The 19,681-nt window shown below is 36.9% G+C and overlaps 1 protein-coding gene across 1 annotated transcript in view; it reads right to left on the reverse strand.

Annotated features, from left to right (window-relative positions):
* Positions 1-217: 217 nt before the first annotated feature.
* The window catches only part of UBXN7 (UBX domain protein 7), a 62,088-nt gene continuing 42,624 nt past the window's right edge, over positions 218-19,681 (reverse strand). Inside the window, exons 7-11 of the mRNA XM_032406805.1 lie at positions 18,582-18,672; positions 17,798-17,925; positions 10,058-10,451; positions 9,839-9,918; positions 218-8,331 (exon numbers count right to left, since the gene is read on the reverse strand). Coding sequence (XP_032262696.1) covers positions 8,170-8,331; positions 9,839-9,918; positions 10,058-10,451; positions 17,798-17,925; positions 18,582-18,672 — 855 coding nt within the window. The 3' untranslated portion in view covers positions 218-8,169. The remainder of the gene's footprint in view (positions 8,332-9,838; positions 9,919-10,057; positions 10,452-17,797; positions 17,926-18,581; positions 18,673-19,681) is intronic.

Below are 19,681 nucleotides of genomic sequence, written 5' to 3' on the forward strand. Positions count from 1 at the left end.
AAACAGTACCAAAAAAAAAAAAAAAAAACTAATACTGAAAAGTTTTTGATTTTATTTCCAAGATCAAATATTACAACAGGACATTTACATGTATTTATAAAAAAATGCAGCAGTTGAATTTATAGATCAGAGGTTTCCTTGAGTTTGGTCCCTCTCTCAGCACAGTGAGCTGATGTCTTCAAAAGACTTATCCCACTCCCCTCCCTCCCCCACCCCAAATGTCCCACCCCACCCCCCATTCAAGTTGCAGTACCAATATAAAGCAACTGGGTACAACACAGCAAGGATATTCACAATTTGGTACAGCCAAAACCAGAGGATCACCAACTGAAAGACCCTCTTTTTAATTATTTACCTATAGAGTACGTGTATCTATAGATATATCACACCCAGTTATCTAAGATTTCCCTGGTTTTAGAGCAAGTGGAAGTTCCATTGAGTCTTAGCCAGCAGTTACAGCTCTGCTTTACCTAACAGCATGTTTTTCTCCTCCAAGTTTAGATTTTCTACAGCCTCCATGTGTCTTCAAATTTAAGGCTTTCCCGAGCACCTTACTTATCACTGACTACATATACAGGAGGGTCTCTAGTGTGTTGTGAACAAAAAAATTTAGTGCATGATCCAGTTGCCCCTTGCTCACTGGTCCCAAACCCTTCTGCCCGCTTTTGAGAAGAGCTGCAGAAACAAATTATCTCCTAGCACCATGGGATTGAAAGCCCAGAAAACCGACAACTATATGTGCATTTTAGGGAGCACTTGCCAGAAACATTACAATAGGAGCACTGTCTCTGTCCATTATCTTCTTGGATTCAATAACTAAATTACACTACAGATTAAATTTCGAGCCTGTCCTGCATTAAAAACGCAAATCTCACTAAGACCGCCACTTTGTCCAGAATGAAGGATTCCCAGGGAATCTCTAAATACTGTTAGGAACTGCTTGAGAAACACTTTAAAGCAAATACCCCAAGCTGACTTCACTCGAGTCCCCAACCCACCCCCATCCCTATTCCCCAAACAAATTTCATTCCTTGATTAACCTCTCTGAATAAGATGGGAAGTGAGGTTTGGAAAATGACATGAAAAATGTTTTAAAAACACAATTAGTGAGGACATGCCAGAATTGGGACATCCCAGATGATTCAAAACCCATTATTCAAACTAATGACAAAGCATGCAGAGCCTACAAACACTCCTGAGAGTATCCATGGAACAATCAATACCTACTCAAAAAAGGACTTTTCTTAAAGGGTTAAAAAAAAAAAGACACCAGATGCTTAGAAATTGTTAACAATCAAAAGGAAAACCGTTCTAGAAAAGATTTTTAAAGGAGTGAAAAAATTGTATCTAACAGATTCATGCCAAAGCTTGGATGAAAGCCCCTCAAAGTCCAAGTATCATGTTAGCATCAACTGGTACTCGTTTCTCTGTATCTAAGTCTAGAGGATTCTATCAGAGCTTCACTGTCTGTTTCCCAGCAAGAGTTTTAAATAGCCTTTCCAAAACTGAAGGGACAAACATTAGAAAGTAACAAGGCCCAAGTCCCAAAATGGGTAAGATAAACAGCCGCTAGTACAAGCTTGCTACACTCATTAACTAAAAAGTGGAGGTCACATACTACTTTCATTCTAATTAGCAGGTAAAAGGGGATTTTCTGGTGGCAATGGTAACTTCATGTGAGGTTTAACTTACAGGGCAATAAATCAAAAAGTTGTTAAGAACATATGATTAGGGTAAAAAACCTATTTAATATTTTGAATCACACCATTTAATGTATTGATATTTTCCATTATTAAGAACACAGAAATCTGAGAACATACTATCAAACCATTTTGTTGAAAGCAGTAAGATACCCAACTGAGCATCAGCATTCCAGTGTCATTAATTTGAAACAGAAATCTAGTGACATGTACTCTTCTAAAACCAGCAAGCTTGACAAAAGAAAAAAAAGCAGAATGGCAGGGAATAGCTCCAGACCAAAATCTCTCCCTTATTAGTTAAGATGCTCTTACTGAGTCTATGAAAAAAGCAAATAAAAAAGATTTTAAGAAAAGGAGAATTCCAGGTCAGAACTATCCAGTGATTTGAAATGCTTCCCATTTTATTTACCACATCTTATAAATGAATGATTCATGGTAGCCCAGTTAGATTAATAACTTGTTTTGATACAGATAAAATTTTTCGTATGTTCAGTCCCATGTAGCTTCACTATTCTTCCTATTTGAAAACTTAAGTGACCCCGTAAGGGATATAAAAATCTCAGGGCATTTTGATCTCTATACAGGAAATACCAATAAGCAAACAACAAAAATTTGCTGTTTGTGGCCACAGAATTAAGTACAACAAGGCAACTTCCCCATATTTAGAGATTAATGTGGGATTGTTCTTGGGCAAAATACTACCATTGGTATTTGTATCTCTAATCCAAGTAAACCTGGCCATCTCTTGAAAATACTTTTCTGAAATGTTAAATCGTTTTACTGAAGTAGTTCATATTGGACTGCCCAACTCTACTAGGAGATCATATGGCAAAGAAAGGCTGGAACCAAAAATGATCATGTTTAGGAGAATGACTGAGACTCTAAGCAGTACAACAGCATTCTGTAGGCCAAAGAAAGGGGAGGGGTATCATGGTGCTAGCCGTTCTATATTTGGAATAAGAATTTTTAGGTAGAGAGAGAAAATGAGCTATGAAAACATTGTTTCAAATTGTTCCCTTATCTTTTAATTTATGAAAAAATTTTTAAGTGTTATTCAAACTTAGAAATGGAATTTATAATTTCATTAAAAATCATGACTAATTTTCAGTGAATGGATGTCCAAAAAAATTGAGAATAGAGAATGACAAAGTAAAAGAGAATGTAGGATGAAACGATTTTCTAATTAACAGTCTCATCATCATATCCAGTAATTTAATCACAAGTTCACTTCATGGGGAAACTATCAAGGTTGTCAAAATCTCTATAAAAAAATATTCTTGATTCTGAGCTGTCTCTCTAGCAGTGTGCAGTCAAAGACTAAAATACTAAATTTCTATAGAATAGGAGAAATCAAGATAGTGCCTTGATATTCTGTTGGTTATTTTCTGTATGAAAGAACATTCTTGCCACCAGTCTAAACCGTGTACAATGCAATACTAAGTTTCAAGTCAAGACAATAATTGATATGCTATGCAAGGCAAATCAATGAAGCTGAATATTCATGGGACACAGCTGTCTTTAAGTAGCCTTTTCATCAAGGCTTGTAATATTGGACAACTGTTCATGTAATATTGGACAACATTTTCATCAGTAAGGTTGGTTCTTCCTACTCTCATTTAGTTTGACACAAGCCATCACTTATTCATCAACCAGCATCCTATGATTTACTATTGAGTAGTTAACTCAAAGAGGGCCAGAGACAGAGAGAATATGAATGACATAATAGAGATATACTCTGTGAGATAAGAAATATTTTTGAAAGTCAGCCTAATTGAATCTTGAAAAAGTTGTTTCTGCCAAAACCAAGTGTGAATTCTACAACTTACATAAATCAATTTCCTAACAACTGCTCAGCCAGTAAAGTGCTTTGTTTAAGCACACAGGTAAAATAAATTTAACTCTGGTGTCAGTGAAATATTTGGTTCTCATTAATTACATTGTAGTCATACTTAACACCGATCAGAAACACAGCATGAAGTTTTTAAATATTATGAATTGTGTTTAAAAGCTCATTACTAGATCTAGAACTACGATATTTTCCTTTTTGGAGATTTTAGTCATCACAGTGAGGTTAGATTAAGTTACTGGGCAAATGAAACTTGGAAACAAAAAAAATAAAGGAAGTGATTAACAAGAAAATTTTTAATTAGCCTAGGGATAATATAAAGAGAAGAAATTAGAAGTATAAAATTTTAGAGTGGAAAGGACTTCAAAGATAATCTAATTTGGTGGTCTACAATCTGTGGGTTCCTAGAGTTTTTGCAAAGGGTCTGCAATTCCATACGCACATTTACATTTTCCTCATCTATGGACTTAATGTTATTAATAATTAACCCCACAATTCCCCACTCTTGCCAAATTTTAATATTTTAATATTTTAAGTCCTTTTACTTGAAAAGACTGAGAACTATTGATCTAGTCCAGTTCTCTATTAGCAGCAGAGCTGTTACCCAAGTGCACTTATGCCTGCACATAGTGCCCCTTTATACATTTGATTTGTACCTGGGGAGAGAAATGAAATCTTTCCTTCACTTTCCAGTTCCTAGTGGCTCCCTCTGGTATTTTCCTAAGTGTCCAAGTGAGATCCTTGCTAGCTAAAATCTTTAGTCCTAGGATCAATAATCCTTTCCTACTTGGGTGCTGGGTGTACCTTACTGATAAAAGTCATGCCCTAAGTCTAGTAGTTACAAAAGGTGGAACTAAAGAACGAATACAGGTGAGTCAAAAACTTTGAGCTACAGTGTTTGCCACTTTTCGGTTTTATTTATTTATTTTTTGTGGACTTTCCTAATGAAAGCCTAAGTCTTTCCCCTTTCTAAACTTTTATTGTAATTATTGTTCAGCACCAGAAAGGTAAGCATTTACATGTTCTTCAATTATCTCATGTGTAGTGTATCTTTCCAACTGGATAAAACAGAAGAAACCAGGTATTAGACTTCAAGGTATTTCCAACTTTGATTAAGGACTCAGTAAATACTTGTTGACTTTTAGAGTCAAGGAAGTAGAATGTTATAGGAGATTTAAAAACATACACATAGAGAGTTCAATAATCTGGTATGGGTGGGACAAAGAAAAGATAACTCTATCTTTTCCCAAAAATGGTTAAAAAAAGATAAAATTATTTTTTACCCTTTCCATTTATTCTTGGCAAATAATGCCACATATTTTCCTTTCACATTTTCATCAGTGCATCATTTTTTTAAAAAGCATCATCAGTCCCTCAAAACAGTGGTGTAAATAAGAATTTATAGGCATAGTGCAAATCCCACAAGCTTTAAGGAAACAAAACCAAATGATAATTTACAGAGCCAAACAACAGGAAGATAACCTTTTGGGTAAACTGATTCCCCTGTTGTAGGAGACAACAGCAAGGGAGTGAAAAAAGCATGGACTCTGGATGCCAATTTTGATATTGCCAATTACTAGCTGTGACATCCTGAACATATTCTCTAAACTTCAATTGTGTCCTATCTACAAAATGGGGAGAATATACACTTTGTAGAGTTCTTAGGAAGATTAAAGGAGAAAATGCACAGAAAGTACCTAGCACATGCTAGTTACTCAAAATTAGTTCCCCATTCTTCCCTCATTTGGCTGTTCTCTCTCTTCTCTGGTTCCTTTCTAAATTAAAATCAAAAGGTGTTTCCTGTCACTTTCTTCCCCCGCTAGTTTTCATTCCATCTCCCTGTATTTGTTTCTTGTCACTCTCAAAGTCTCTCTTGTCCTTTTCCAACCCCCCTGTTCTTGCGAGCTGTTTCCAATACCTACAAGGAACGACTATTTTTAACTAATCTTACTAGCTTCATTTAATCTATTCAATAAAATCTCTCCTCCACAGAGCAAAGGAATTTGCAGAGGAAATAAGACAAACTGGAGGAAGCTTACTCCTTTAGTGAATTAAGTTCATGAGCGAAGCAATACTCCTTATTTACTCCCCCCCATGGGCCTCTATATCAAACCCGGGATAATTACACTTCTGCCTCACAATAAAAGAAAATCCTCAACATCTGGTACTCTAGACACACCCGCTGTACCTAAGTTGGATCAGTATCTCATGCCCTAAGTCTTTGATATGCTTACTTAAATCATTTTATACATACTCGGGTCATCTCACAGTAAAATCCATGTTGAAAAAGTCACTTTGGTTTCTCATAAATGGATATGCCACAGCTGACCTCATCAAAAAGGCAGAACTACATCCTATCATTAATGAACATGTCTCAGGTTCTTGAGATATGTTTTGTAAAGAGAAGTTAGTAAGCAAAAGAATGAAAGAGTCCCACAGGGAAAATTCTTGACTTCACATTTTTGACAGATTTGGGCTTCAGCTGTGACTGCAGAGAGCGGGGAGGTGCCATCACAGCACCAAAGCTGGGCATGCCCGCAGTTCTTACCCTGTGCCTCCCTGAATTTTTGCATTTCTGACCTTGTCTACTCAACAGTTTTTTAACCCTCTACTGCACCTTTGCTAGTATAGAGCTCTATTCCTCAGATAGCAAGTACATTATCCAAGTTGAGAGATACAACTGAGGAATTAACATGAAAACCACGTTTCCTCAGTAAATCAGAAGCTGCTAGTTACTCGAGAGCCTATGAAAAACACCGAAATGGTATTACTCAGTCACCAATCTAAAGAGAGAACTTTGACTCAAGGTATAAATGAAATTGTAATTATATAAATATATTTATAAATATTTATACAATTATATACTTATACATAAGCACTTACACAGACTTAGAAAAAAATGTAAGAACATTAATTCAAAAGGACTCACTGAAGAATAAACAGAATTTTCCATGATTTCCTTGAGGAGATACATAACTCATTCTTTAGGAAGGGTCCCTCTAAATCCAACCATTAGAAACCATATTCTCTAATTGTGTACTAGCAACACATGAGCATCTTTTTTTTTTAATCCCCTAGTTGCCAAGAGAGTGATCTTAAAGTAGATGGGAACCTAAAGGTCTCTGAGCAATAGCAATTTATGTTCCTCAAGTAGAAGAATCGATCGATCCAAATCCCCAATTGACAAAATAGGCCCATTCTATATAACAAGGTTGAAATTCTGATTTTGCCACCAGAATCATTACTACCCCTTCAGAGGACCCTAAAGCTCAAAATAAGAATTGAGCATACAGTGAAGGTGATAAGTCAAACAGTATTACATAGATTCAAGATGGCCTCTTCTAAGTAATACGGAAAAAAGCTTTCACCAACTACATTTTGAAAGTGGCTTTTGTTGGCAGAAAAACCCCACAACATCTGAAGATTGCTGATAATCTTCTCCACCTCCCTTACTAAATGTTGTCTTATAAATTGAATTTAAAGGTCTTCCCCTTACAGAGGCTTTCAGTTTTGACACCTTTTGCAAGAAAACAGTAGAGGAATTAAGCTCATTCAGTCACCAGAGCCTTTTAGAAACTATTCCAACCAGGGGTAAAAAAAATGAATCATTCTAACCGCAGGAACATGGTTAGCAACTCTCAGCTGCATCTTCTTCTTTTTCCCCCCAGGACATACATAAGTATGCCTTAAAGCCCATAGGACGATCAATAACCATAGTGGTTACAACTACAAGCCACTGGACTGCATGATTATTGAACAGCTGCCTTCCCATTGATCACTTGTGGACCCAAACAATGGAAGGGCCAAGGGAACTAGTATGCTGTACTGGCAAAAACAGCAAGCACCTTCCTATTCTAATCACCACAAGAGCCTCACTAAATGTCCCTTTCAGGACTAGCAGGATCAATACAGTTTATAAAGTAATAATGAAGAAAGCTGTTTCAGGCTAGGATATTGAAAGCCACCCCATGCTACTCACCCTACATTTAACACTCATTCTGCCAATAACACATACCATGGAAATAATTCTAGCTGGGAACATGGGAATCCGTTGAAAAAAATCTTAAATATGATGAGCAATAATTATAAGGGATGCTTTTTCCATGTAAATGGAAGCCTGGATATTTTGTCACGTGATATTTCTTACATGAACAACAAAACAAAACATGTGTTATAGAGTTTCTTTTCCCTACCAAAAATGGGGCTTACAAAAAAGGGAGGTTGTTCTTATTCTGAATCTAGCCATTCCTTTACCAAAGGATCTGAGGAGTAACATTATCATTTGATCCCAAAAAAGTGCCGTGCAAGAGACCACTTATTGGAACACACATTTCCTGCTGCCAGTACTAGGAGGTCTAATCCTTACACTTCCATTTGGTCACCAGATTAGGAAAGAAAGAAAGAATAGTAGGAAAAAGAAGAAAATAGAAGAGGACTGAAAAGGTGGGGGGAGGGGGAAAAGAGACTGAATATAGGAGAGAGCAAGAAATAAAAGAGAAGGCAGGTGACTTGCTTGCCCAACTTTGGCTCTATGGTCCTATGAGCCAAAATGCATACTTAGTGACATGGTATCTCACAGGAAAGGGAAAAAAGGGGTAAACTGAGAGAGGTCAGGCCATGATGTTAATTTCTTTCCTGTACAAAGACAGTCTCTTGAGGACAAAGGCCTGCCTCCTGTAATGTAATGTCATAGTCCAGATGAGAGAGTTTCCTTCGAGGGAAGTTGGTGAGAAGTTCAAAACGTTCATTTGGATATCCTTTAGACTGGACGTGCTTCACCAAAGCCTATGAAAAATAAGAGAAAGACAAAGCTGTTAGATGGAAATAAAAAGAAAGAATATATTAAAGAACTAAATATCTTATATTCATTTCTATCATATAAAATATGAAGTTATTCTTTTTTTTTTAAAGATTTTATTTATTTGAGAGAGAGAGAGTGAGTGAGAGAGACAGCATCAGCTGGGGGAGGGGCAGAGCAGGGAGCCCGATGTGGGCTCAATCCCAGGACGCTGGGAACATGACCTGAGCCGAAGGCAGACACTTAACCGACTGAGCCACCCAGGCACCCCAATTTTAGTTAGGCTTTCACACAACCAAAGCTTACCCTTGTGGAAGGGCCAATATAACTCTTTGGATGGGACGATAATAAACCTGTACCCAATAATTTAGGGCCATTAAGTGATACTGAAATATACAGGATTATGTTTGTCTCCCAAATACACAAACTCAATTTCTATCTGTAAAATTATCATCCTCTTTTTAAACATTTTACCATTTTTCCTTTTTATCAACAATCTGTCCTTCAGTCCACCTGCAGACATCCGTGCCACCTGCTCATTGAATCTCTTCTTCCTTCTCTAAAACCGCGCCACTATGATATCCCCTTTTATAGGTACCTTCAACATCTCTCTCTCTACAGATGATTCCCCTCAGACTTAAAGGTGCTCACTCTCTCCTTCAGTCATTTTTCCCCTCTGATTATTGCCCATTCGCTCCCTCTAGCTTCACAACCAAACTTCTCAAAGAAGTGATCTATACTTGTTCTATCCACAATCTCATCTCCCATTCCCAACCAAATACTAGACCAGGAAGACAGTTCTGGGTATCAGCACCAGCGAACAGAACCTTCTTGCACTTCAGTCATCCAGTCTTGAAGAATCAGATTAATTATCTCCAGCCACAGCAAGTGGCTAGGTGTGGACAACTGACCCAAGGGGGATTCACTCATAGGCTAAGCTAAGCTAGTCAGACCCATTCTCTTTTCCAGGAGTCAGAAACAGAGGGATGCCCATTAGCTGTGGACTTTAGACGAAAAGGCCCTCAGCATCACTATGATGAACCATGTACAAGTTGAGAGGTAAACAAAACCCACCAGTATATAGAGAGAAGAATGGTATGAAGCAGAAAATCACAAAAGGGAAACAAAACAGGCCCCATGAGAAAAACACACAGAAAAATACTTTCGGTTTTCAACCACTCTGCAGGGTCAGCTACTAGGACACCCAGGAGCCCCACTATAATCTATAAATAACTCCACTCCCCTTTTCCAGGTAATAATTTCAGTTGGGTTTCTATACCATGCAGCCGTGGAATAGAAAATCTTGACTAGACAAACCCTATGTGACTTGCCTAAGATAATTTGACAAGGAAATAAAGTAATCCAAAGATTCACCACAGTTAAGTTTCCAGTTAGAGGCCAGACTGAATACCATCTATTTCAAAGATTCACAAAGCCAATTATGCCAATTAGTTTCTCTGCTTCTAGTAAACACCTCCAATCAGATATACTTACCAACAGTTTAGCTTGCTCTGGAAGAGTGATCTGTTCCCTTTTTCCATCTGGATACCGCAACATCAGCTGTGCTTTTGGTCCTAAAGGAAGGGTTAAAAAAAAAAAAGAAAAAAAGAAAAAAAGATAAGAGCTTAAGACATAAGACTAACTTAAACAAATAAATAAACCCCTTCAGTAACATTCAAGTTTTAAGTAAAGCAGGTCTAGAATGTAACTCACCATTTACATCTATGCCCTCCACTATTCCATCTGATTTTTCAGGTGACATCTCCAATATTTCTGAATCCACAGCTGGCAATCCTTGGTGGTTTGTGGCTGCTCCAGGCTCAGTTCTGGCTGGGGGTTCAGTTAGTGGCCTTCTGTTCTCCTCTTTTCTATGCCCCAAATCTTTGTGGGGAGATTTTCTGGACTTGGCAAGATTCTCTATCTCCTCTTCTTCATCAGAGCCACAAACGGATATGAACTCCTCACTGCCAGAAAAAAGTTCAGATTCAGATTCTTCATCTGAGCGGCTATCCTGTTTTGTCTGTGTTGAATCAAAGTGTGTCTCTTGCAAGGAGGCTCTGATGGCAGCTTCTAGCTGGCTGTCTTCACTTGCATCTATAAGGCTCTCCTGCGAGATGCAGTCATAAAACGTGGGTGGAAAGAAAAAGAAAACAGTTAAACCAAAAAAATAGATGAAGTCAAACAGGACATAAGAAATTTAACACTCAAGACGCCTAGGTGGCTCAGTTGGGTAAGCGTCTGCCTTTGGCTCAGGTCATGATCCCAGGGTCCTGGGATCGAGTCCCACACGTCGGGCTCCCTGCTCAGTGGGGAGGGAGCCTGCTTCTCCCTCTCCCCACTCGTCCTCTCTCTCTCAAATAAATAAATAAAGTCTTAAAAAAAAAAAAAAAAGAAATATAACAGCTTGCCAATATTACTTTCTGCAGAATGTATCTCTTTACTAAAGTTTAAGCTATTTGAGTGCAACAACTTTGTCTTACACAGCCAAGTTGGAATGTATATTTTAAAAACAAAAACTACCACCTGGCATAATGGTGTTGCAAGCACAGGTTTCCTTTATAGCAAAATGAATAGAATCAAGAAAACAGTTTATTCCCGGCCCAGAAAAATACAAGAATTAAGGTTTTAAATATAAAGCCAAAACATTAGTTTTTAAAATGACTCAACACAGAAAAGGATGTCTACCTCACTCATCACTATATTCTTCAACTAGCACTGCTTTGACACAGAGGAGGATATCAATAAACTCAGTAATCATCATTTTGCAAAAAACGTAACAGATCTCTAACATTTGTTTTTTGTTGTTGTTTTGTTTTTTAAAGATTTTATTTATTTGACAGAGAGAGTGAGAGTGCACAGCAGGGGGAAGAGCAGAGGGAGAGCAAGAGAGCAGGCTCCCTGCTGAGCAGGGAGCCCAATGCAGGACTCGATCCCAGGACCCTGGGATCATGACCTGAGCCGAAGGCAGCCGCTTAACCAACTGAGCCACCCAGGCGCCCCTAACATTTGAACCAAACCAAAACAGCATATAATGATAGGAAAAACCAACAACTATGTTTCCCCAAACTTAATTACAATGAAGGGTTTCACTGTGATCATGAGAAATGCAAATTTCAACAGTTTTCCCCCAGGTAAAGTTCTGTCACAAATACCGCTAAACTGATTGAGTTGCAAAATATGGGTTTGCTGAGTGGAACTTATTTCGATCTAACTCAAATTATTAAAAAAAAAACTTTGTAAGGTAATCAAAAGTTGAATACTAGACATCTCATGATACTAAGGAATTGCTGTTAATTTTTTAAAGGGTGTATCACTGGTATTGTGATTGTGTTTTAAAAGAATAGTCTTATCTTTTTTTTAAAAAGGTTTTATTCATTTATTTGACAGAGAGAGGGAGAGAAAGAACATAAGCAGGGGGGAGCGGCAGGCAGAGGGAAAGGGAGAAGCAGACTCCCCATCAAGCAGGGAGCCTGACGTGGGACTTGATCCCAGGACCCTGAGACCACTACCTGAGCTGAAGGGAGATGCTTAACCGACTGAGCCACCCAGGTGCCCCAAGAGTCTTTATCTTTTAAAGATACATGCCAAAGTATTAATGAATGAAAAAATGAATTCTGAGATTTGTTTCAAAATAATGTGACTAAGATGAGGTATGAATGAAACAAGACTGGCCACCTGCAATGATTACTGAAACTAGTTAATGGATACATAGAGGCTCAATAAATTCCTTCTACTTTTGAATATGCTGAAAATTTCCCACAATAAAAAGGTAAAAAGTATGGGTCGCTAACAAAAAACTAAAGGAACCTCATTTCAACTTTTACTATGTGCTAATCATAAAGCAAAAAATTTAAGAAAAAAATGTTGAATAAACCTAAGGCTAATCTACCACCAAAAAAGGGCAAGTAAAATGCCCACATGACCTGCAATGGCTTTTAGGTGGACTGTAGGTTTACAATAATGACATTGCACAGTATGTAGCTTGATTTTAAAGACTGTCTCTGTGGCAGACACTACTGGCTTCCTATCCAATATCCATTCTCCTCTGTTTTCTTACTTACAGAATCCTAATCATGTCTATAAAAGAAAACCTGTCCAGCCAAAAAATTCCGTTTATCAGTTTCCCTTGCAGCTAAAAAAAAAAAATGTGGTATGGAGCTAAGGAAGCACTTACAGAGAAATTATAGAACTCAACACATGTTATAGAAAAGTCTGAAATTAATGACTAAATTTCCATCTTAAATAAAAAAGTACCCACACAGAAAAAGAAAATTAAATTAAACCCAAACTACACAGAAGGAAAAAGAGGAAGGACAGAAATCAATGACCTAGAAAACAGAAGAAAAATCATTAAAACCAAATGCTGGTTGTTTAAAATCAATAAACCTGATATGCTTCTAGCCAAACTGTCAGGAAAAAAAGAAGTTACAAATTACCAATAACAGGATTAATAGGATTATTAAGGATTAATAACAATCACTACAAATACTACAGTCATTGAAGGAATAACAAAGAAATATAATGAACAACCTTATGTCAATATATTCAACCCCTAAGGTAAAAGGGACAAATCCCTAGAAAGACAAAACCTACTAAAGCTCATTAAAGAATAAATGGGAGCGCTTGGGGGGTGCAGTCAGCTGAGTGTCTGACTCTTGGTCTTGGCTTGGGTCATGATCTCAGGGTCATGGGATCAAGCCCCTCATCAGGCTCTGCCCTCAATACAGTCTGCTTGAAACTCCCTCTTCCTCTCCCTCGACGAACCCCCCTGCCCCCACATTCTCATGCTCTCAAATAAATAAATCTTAAAAAAAAGAAATGGATAATTTAATCTTAAATGGTTCAGACCTGCTTTGTGCCATAATAGCATTTTTCAGTAATTTTGAGACTGTTTTAAAATTTTAAACAATACTTTAATCTGCTGAAGACCTTCAATGTCACAAGAATATCAAAACTAGTGACCATTTCTGAAGAAAATGAAATACTGAAATATATATTATCACTGTTACAAAAATTTGTTTCCATGAAATAAAGATGTGATAAATATTTTATAGCAAATTATTGTATCCTACCAACTTTGTGTAGTAATCAAACTTTCTATTATTTAAAAAAAAAAGAAATAGATACTTGGGTAGTCCTTTATCCATTAATTAAATTGAATCTGTAGTTTAAAACTTCCCACAAAGAAAGCTCTAGGTCCAGGTAGCTTCACTGGTGAATATCATCAAACATTAAGGAAGAAAAATACCAATTTTAGGGCTCCTGGGTGGCTCAGTTGGTTAAGCCTCTGCCTTCAGCTCAGGTCATGATCCCAGAGTCCTGGGATCGAGTCCCACAACAGGCTCCCTGGTCAGCAGGGAGTCTGCTTCTCCCTCTACCCTTCCCCCTTGCTCGTGATCTCTCTCTCTCAAATAAATGAAATCTTAAAAAAAAAAAAAAAGAAGTAATACCAATTTTATACAAACTCTTCCTGAGGGGCGCCTGGGTGGCTCAGTCGTTAAGCAGCTGCCTTCGGCTCAGGTCATGATCCCAGGGTCCTGGGATTGAGTCCCGCATTGAGCTCCTTGCTCAGCAGGGAGCCTGCTTCTCCCTCTCCCTCTGCCTCTGCCTACCACTCCCCCTGCTTGTTCTCTGTTTCTCCCTGTCAAATTAATGAATAAAATCTTAAAACACAAAACAAAACAAAACAACTCTTCCTGAAAACAGAAGTGAAAGAAACACTTCCCAATTCATTGTGAGGCCAGCATTAACCTTATACCAAAACCAGTCAAGACATTATGAGGAAGACAAAACAAAAGACAAAGAAACTACAAACCAATATCCCTCATGAACACAGACCCAAGAATTCTTGACAAAATTTTAGCAAATCAAACCCAATACATAAAAGAGTAATGCACTGATAATAACCAAGTAAGTTTTAGCCCAGGAATGCAAGGTTGGTTTAACATTAAAAAGCCAACCAATATAATTCAATAAAAAAGAAAACCAATGTTCATCTGAACAGATGTAGAAAATCTGACAAAATTCCCTCATGATAAAAACTCAGCAAACTAGGAATAGAAGGAAACTTCCCTCAACCTGATAAACTATATCTATAACAAACATAGCTAACATCAAAGTTAATGGTGAAAGAGTGAATACTTTCATCCCACCACCAGAAGCAAGTCAAGGGTGTCTAATCTCACTACCTCTATTTAACTTTATACTGGAGGTCGTACCTAAGAAAAAGGTATAGAGACTGGAAAGGAAGAAACAAACTAAGTCTTTATATGCTAACAACACGACCATCTACATAGAAAATTCTGAGGGATCTACAAAAAAACTAATAGAACTAATTAAATTTAACAAGGCTGCAGGCTACAAGGGCAATATACAAAAACTGTAAAACATTGCTGGAAGAAATTTAAGACAAATAGAGAGATCATGGATTTGAATACTCAATACTGTTAGGATGTCAATTTTCTCCGAAATGATCCATAAAGCCAACGCAAATCCAATTAAAATCCCAGCAGCTTTCCTCACGGAAAGTGACAAACTGATTCTAAAACTTATATGGATCTTGGGGCGCTTTGTCAGAAAAGCATGCCACTCAGGGTTGTGAGTTTGAGCCCCACATTGGGTGCAGAGATTACTAAAATAAATAATAAACTTAAAAATAAGTAAATAAATAAACAAAGCTTATGTGGATCTCTCTGCCATAGATCCTTCCCATGTTAATAAGAAAATTAAGAAAATTAAAAAACAAAAACAAAAACAAAACAAACTTGTGGAAACACAAAGGACCTGAAATAACCAAGCAACTATAAAGAACAGAGTTTAAGAATTTATACCATGCAATTTCAAGACTTACAAAGCTATAGTAGTAATCATTAAGACAGCAAATATTAGTGTAAAGAAAGACATATTAATTGAAAAGAGTCCATAAACCCACACATATATACGATCATTTTTTGACAAAGATGAGGAGGGCAATTCAATGGGGGAAAGGACAGTGTTTTTTAACAAAAGGTGCTAGAATAAGTGTATAGCCATATGCAGACAAACAAAAAACCCTAACTGAACCCTATATTGACACCGTATACAAAAATTAATTCAAAATGGATCACTGACTTAAGAACTAAAATATAAAAAAAATGGGATAAAATCTTGAGTTAGGCCAAGATTTCTTAGATAAGAGACAAAAAGCATAAAAGTTTATAAATTGGACTTCATGAAAATTTTAAAATTTGCTCTTCAAAAGACTATTATGAAATGAGTAAATAAGCAACAGACTAGGAGAAAATATATGCAGACCATATACCTAACAAAGGCTTATTATCTAAGGAACTCTTACAACCCAGTAAGAGATATACAACTCAATAAAAAAATGAGCTGGAGATCTGAGTAAACACTTTACCAAAAGAGAGATAGTATAAAAGCACATGAAAAGATGCTCAAATCAAAAACTGTAACTTGTAAGTTTTAAACATGCTATTTATTGCACATTAACTATAATTCATAAAGCTATAACTTTTTTTAAGATTTCATTTTATTTTAGACAGAGAGAGAGACAGCGCCCTAGAGAGCCCACGGGGGTAGGAGCAGAGGGGAAGGGAAAAAAGAAGGGAGAAAGAATCCCAAGCAAACTCTGTGCTAAGCAGGAAGCCTGATACAGGGCTTGATCTCAGGATCCCAAGATCATGACCTGAGCCGAAACCAAGAGTCAAACGCTTAACCGACTGAGCCACCCAGGTGCCCCTATAACTTTTTTTAAATAAAATAAACTTATGGCTAACTTATCACACACACAAAAGCAAACAGATGTGCCCAGATGACATGTAATGGCTTAGACTGACTACAGATAGTAACACTGTGTACCATGTAGGTTGATTTTAAAGAATGACACCATTATAGACACTACTAATTTCCTATATCACATTCAGTCTTCTTTGCCTCCTTTACAGAACCTCAACTATATTTGTCCAAGGACATGTGTCCAGCTAAAGTAAGCAGAATTCTTATCTGTAGCTGTTTATTTTGTATAGAGGCACTACCCCCTTCTTCCTTGTCCATGCTTGGATATAATGCCTGGGAGCATAGAATCTATACTGTGAACATGAGAACAAAAAGCCAATACTAAGGATAAAGGAGGGGCTGGGGGGAAGAGGAGGAATCTGGTTCCTTGATGACATCCACAGGAGTCATGTCCTAGACTGCCTATGTCAACTTCTTGTTGAGAAAAGATATGTCTTCCTTGTTTAAGTCATTATTTGTGGGTGTTTCTCTTGCACACAGTTGATCCATATTTGTAACATTCAGAGAATTTAGTATCAGAAGTGGGGTCTGAGGTACTAGTCACCCCAATCACCTCTATGTATTTGTCCAATGTTATGGTCCCACTCTCCCACTAAAAGCCTTACTTTTGTAAGAGACCTGGTGAAGTTGTAAACTCAGTTTATGTTGTTGTAATTCAGCAACTCAAAAGCCCAGTCTCTGGTTTTTGAGAGTAACAGCCTTATGACTACAAAGGATAAGAAACTCTCTGGGTTTTTTATGTCTTAAAAAAGAATTCTACTTAAGTAAAACTTCTCTGGGTAATGAGAAAAGCAAACCAAAACAAAACAAAATACAAGACAAAAACCCCCGAAATACTGTGTCTATAGATAAAGATGAAACAATGTTTTTGTTCTTCAGTACTATGTCTACCTAAATAAAACTGCTCTAAGGGGGAAAAAGAAAGAATTCTATACCACTCCTTGGCAAGCACCCATAGCATTTTGTGCCTGTGGGTACTTTATTCTAGGTGATAACTTAAGGAACTGTGTTTCACAAATGCATGATATGGACTGCTAAAGTCATATCCTCTGAAACGAATTTTATTCTCACTGCCATCAAACCCAAATAGCTCCTACAACCAATGTCAGATTCCCATATCTTTGAAGCTCTCTTACATGCCACTAATCTTGATTCCAATTATCAAACAGGTCTGCCTCATAATAGCATATTATAGAAATTACATATAGAAATAATCTGAGTGGGCCAGAGAGCCAAGCCCCAAAGCTATATAACCAATAATAATGCCCAGCTATACCACCATGAAAGCTGTCTAGGAAAAATACCATTTCCACTGGCAGTGCTGCCCCTGAAGGAGTGGATTCCTCTGTCACTGGGCTTGCCACAGCAGTCGTCCTGTCCACTGCTACATATTCACATTGCTCACTTCTAAATCCGGGTCTCAGGTCACATGCCTGTACCCTAACTGCAAGGGAGACTGGGAATACGAATCTTATAATTTCACTGAGAAGACTGAACCCTAATGTGGGAAATTATCCAAATATAAGGAGGGTGTCTAAGGTGCTGTGAAACTGTAACTGTCCAAAACTTATGTTATTATATTTACTCAAAACATTTTACACAAGACATTCATATACAATTACACTTAACTGTCCATCACCACTTCTCAGTCATACTTACTGAACGGGCACATTTTTTGGGGGGACTGCTAGAAAGTCCATCCAGTTGCCCATGTTCACCCAGAAATCCTGTCACTTGATCCAAGAAAGAAGATACATCTAATTGGTGCCACTCTACTAGCTTCTGACCTAAAAATTAAAAACGAGGATATATAATAAAATCAATTCTGAATATTCTCATTAAATATTTCTTTGGCACATGCATAATTAAAATTTGTATGGGAACATACACGCCACCCTTCAGCATAAGTTACATACTGTCTTCATAAACTAGAGGATACATTAATTATAACCAACCTAAGAGACTCCGAGCCATCATGACAGGGGCAGCTACTTTATCTGCTGGTATCACTTATTGCCATTTAAGAAAAATAGATTCAGACAAAGCAGTATTTATATGAAGCTCAATTAAAATAATAAAACTAGCTCTATCCCCTGCTTCTCTGGTGGGATTACAACCAGTAATTGAACAATCAGTATTTTAATGATAGAAAACCTAAGGGGATCCCTTATAAAAGGACAAGAAAGATAAACAACTATTCTTTGAAAGGACAGAACTGTACAAAAATATAAAATACTACAATCTCCCAAAGTTACCAGAAACAGACTCCTAAATACATACTTCACAGATATTTAAACATTTCAAGGGCATGAACAAAAACCCTTTATCTAAATTATTACAAATAATTCTGAAACTGGATCCAAGTCCAATAGTAAAGATCAATTATTGAGAAAACTGAAAGATAAATGAGAGGTTAAAGACTGTAAGCTGACATAAATCTTACCTGTCCGTGGATCCAGGATGGAAACATAGGGGAAATCCCCCAGCTTATAAAACTGTATGTATCTCTGACCTTCCTCACTGTCATGATAAACCTGTTAAATCATTGATATTATAAAAAAGGTCAGCTTCTAACCTTTGGTATATATAAGAATCTTATTCCTACATTAAATAGAAAATGAAAGTTATCTGGTGTGAATTTCCTCAACTTCCTGCCCTCAATCCCTCTGGAAACTTACAGAAACATAAAATCTGTTCTTCCTCCCTTCCCAGTCTATTGCCCTTCCTGCTTATCTGTCCATCTGTCATTCCTCTCAAACATATACATCTTAATAAATCACAATATATTAAGATTATATGGCTCGAGTGCCTAGCATAGTGCTAGACAAAGAGATAACCAATCAACAGGTGCTAAATAAAAGATTACCATTCAGAAAAATCATACTGAATTTAGGGGCCTGCAACACATGAAAAGGCAAATTAATAACATTAATAGCATAACTTGCATTGGGAAAATAATTAAGTTCATGCAGAAGTTTTTATTTTCAGTTAATTTTTCATAAAATAAAAAATCAGAGCAAGGTCATCTAACTTTAGCTTGATAATTTATATAAAAAGTAATTACAGCCAGCAAGACCCTAAGTGACAAGTCTAAGGACATACAGATGGGAGTATCAAACTCAAGCTAAAATCCAGGCCTTAGGCAAATGTTTTTCCATTACTCCAAGAACTTCTACATCTGCACTGTCAATTACAGTAGCCACCAGAACATGTATCATATTGAAGTACCTGAAATGTGGCTAGTCTGATACTGCTAAGTATAAAATACACACCAAATCTTAAAGACTTAACACCAACAAACAAACAAAAACCCTTGATATTTTAATACTAATTTTATATTTATATATATATATATTTATATTTATAGAGTGAATTTTTAAAATATATTAAAATTAATTCCACTTATTTCTTTTGACCTTTTTAAATGTGGCTACTAGAAAACTCTAAATTACTTATGTGGCTCATGTTGTATTTCTCCTGAACAGTGTAGTTGTACATTCTATCAAAATATATAAACTCTTCTGAGATATGAGTATTATATGC

This window comes from Phoca vitulina, unplaced genomic scaffold, assembly GCF_004348235.1.
Source record: "Phoca vitulina isolate PV1807 unplaced genomic scaffold, GSC_HSeal_1.0 scaffold8, whole genome shotgun sequence".
NCBI lineage: Eukaryota > Metazoa > Chordata > Mammalia > Carnivora > Phocidae > Phoca > Phoca vitulina.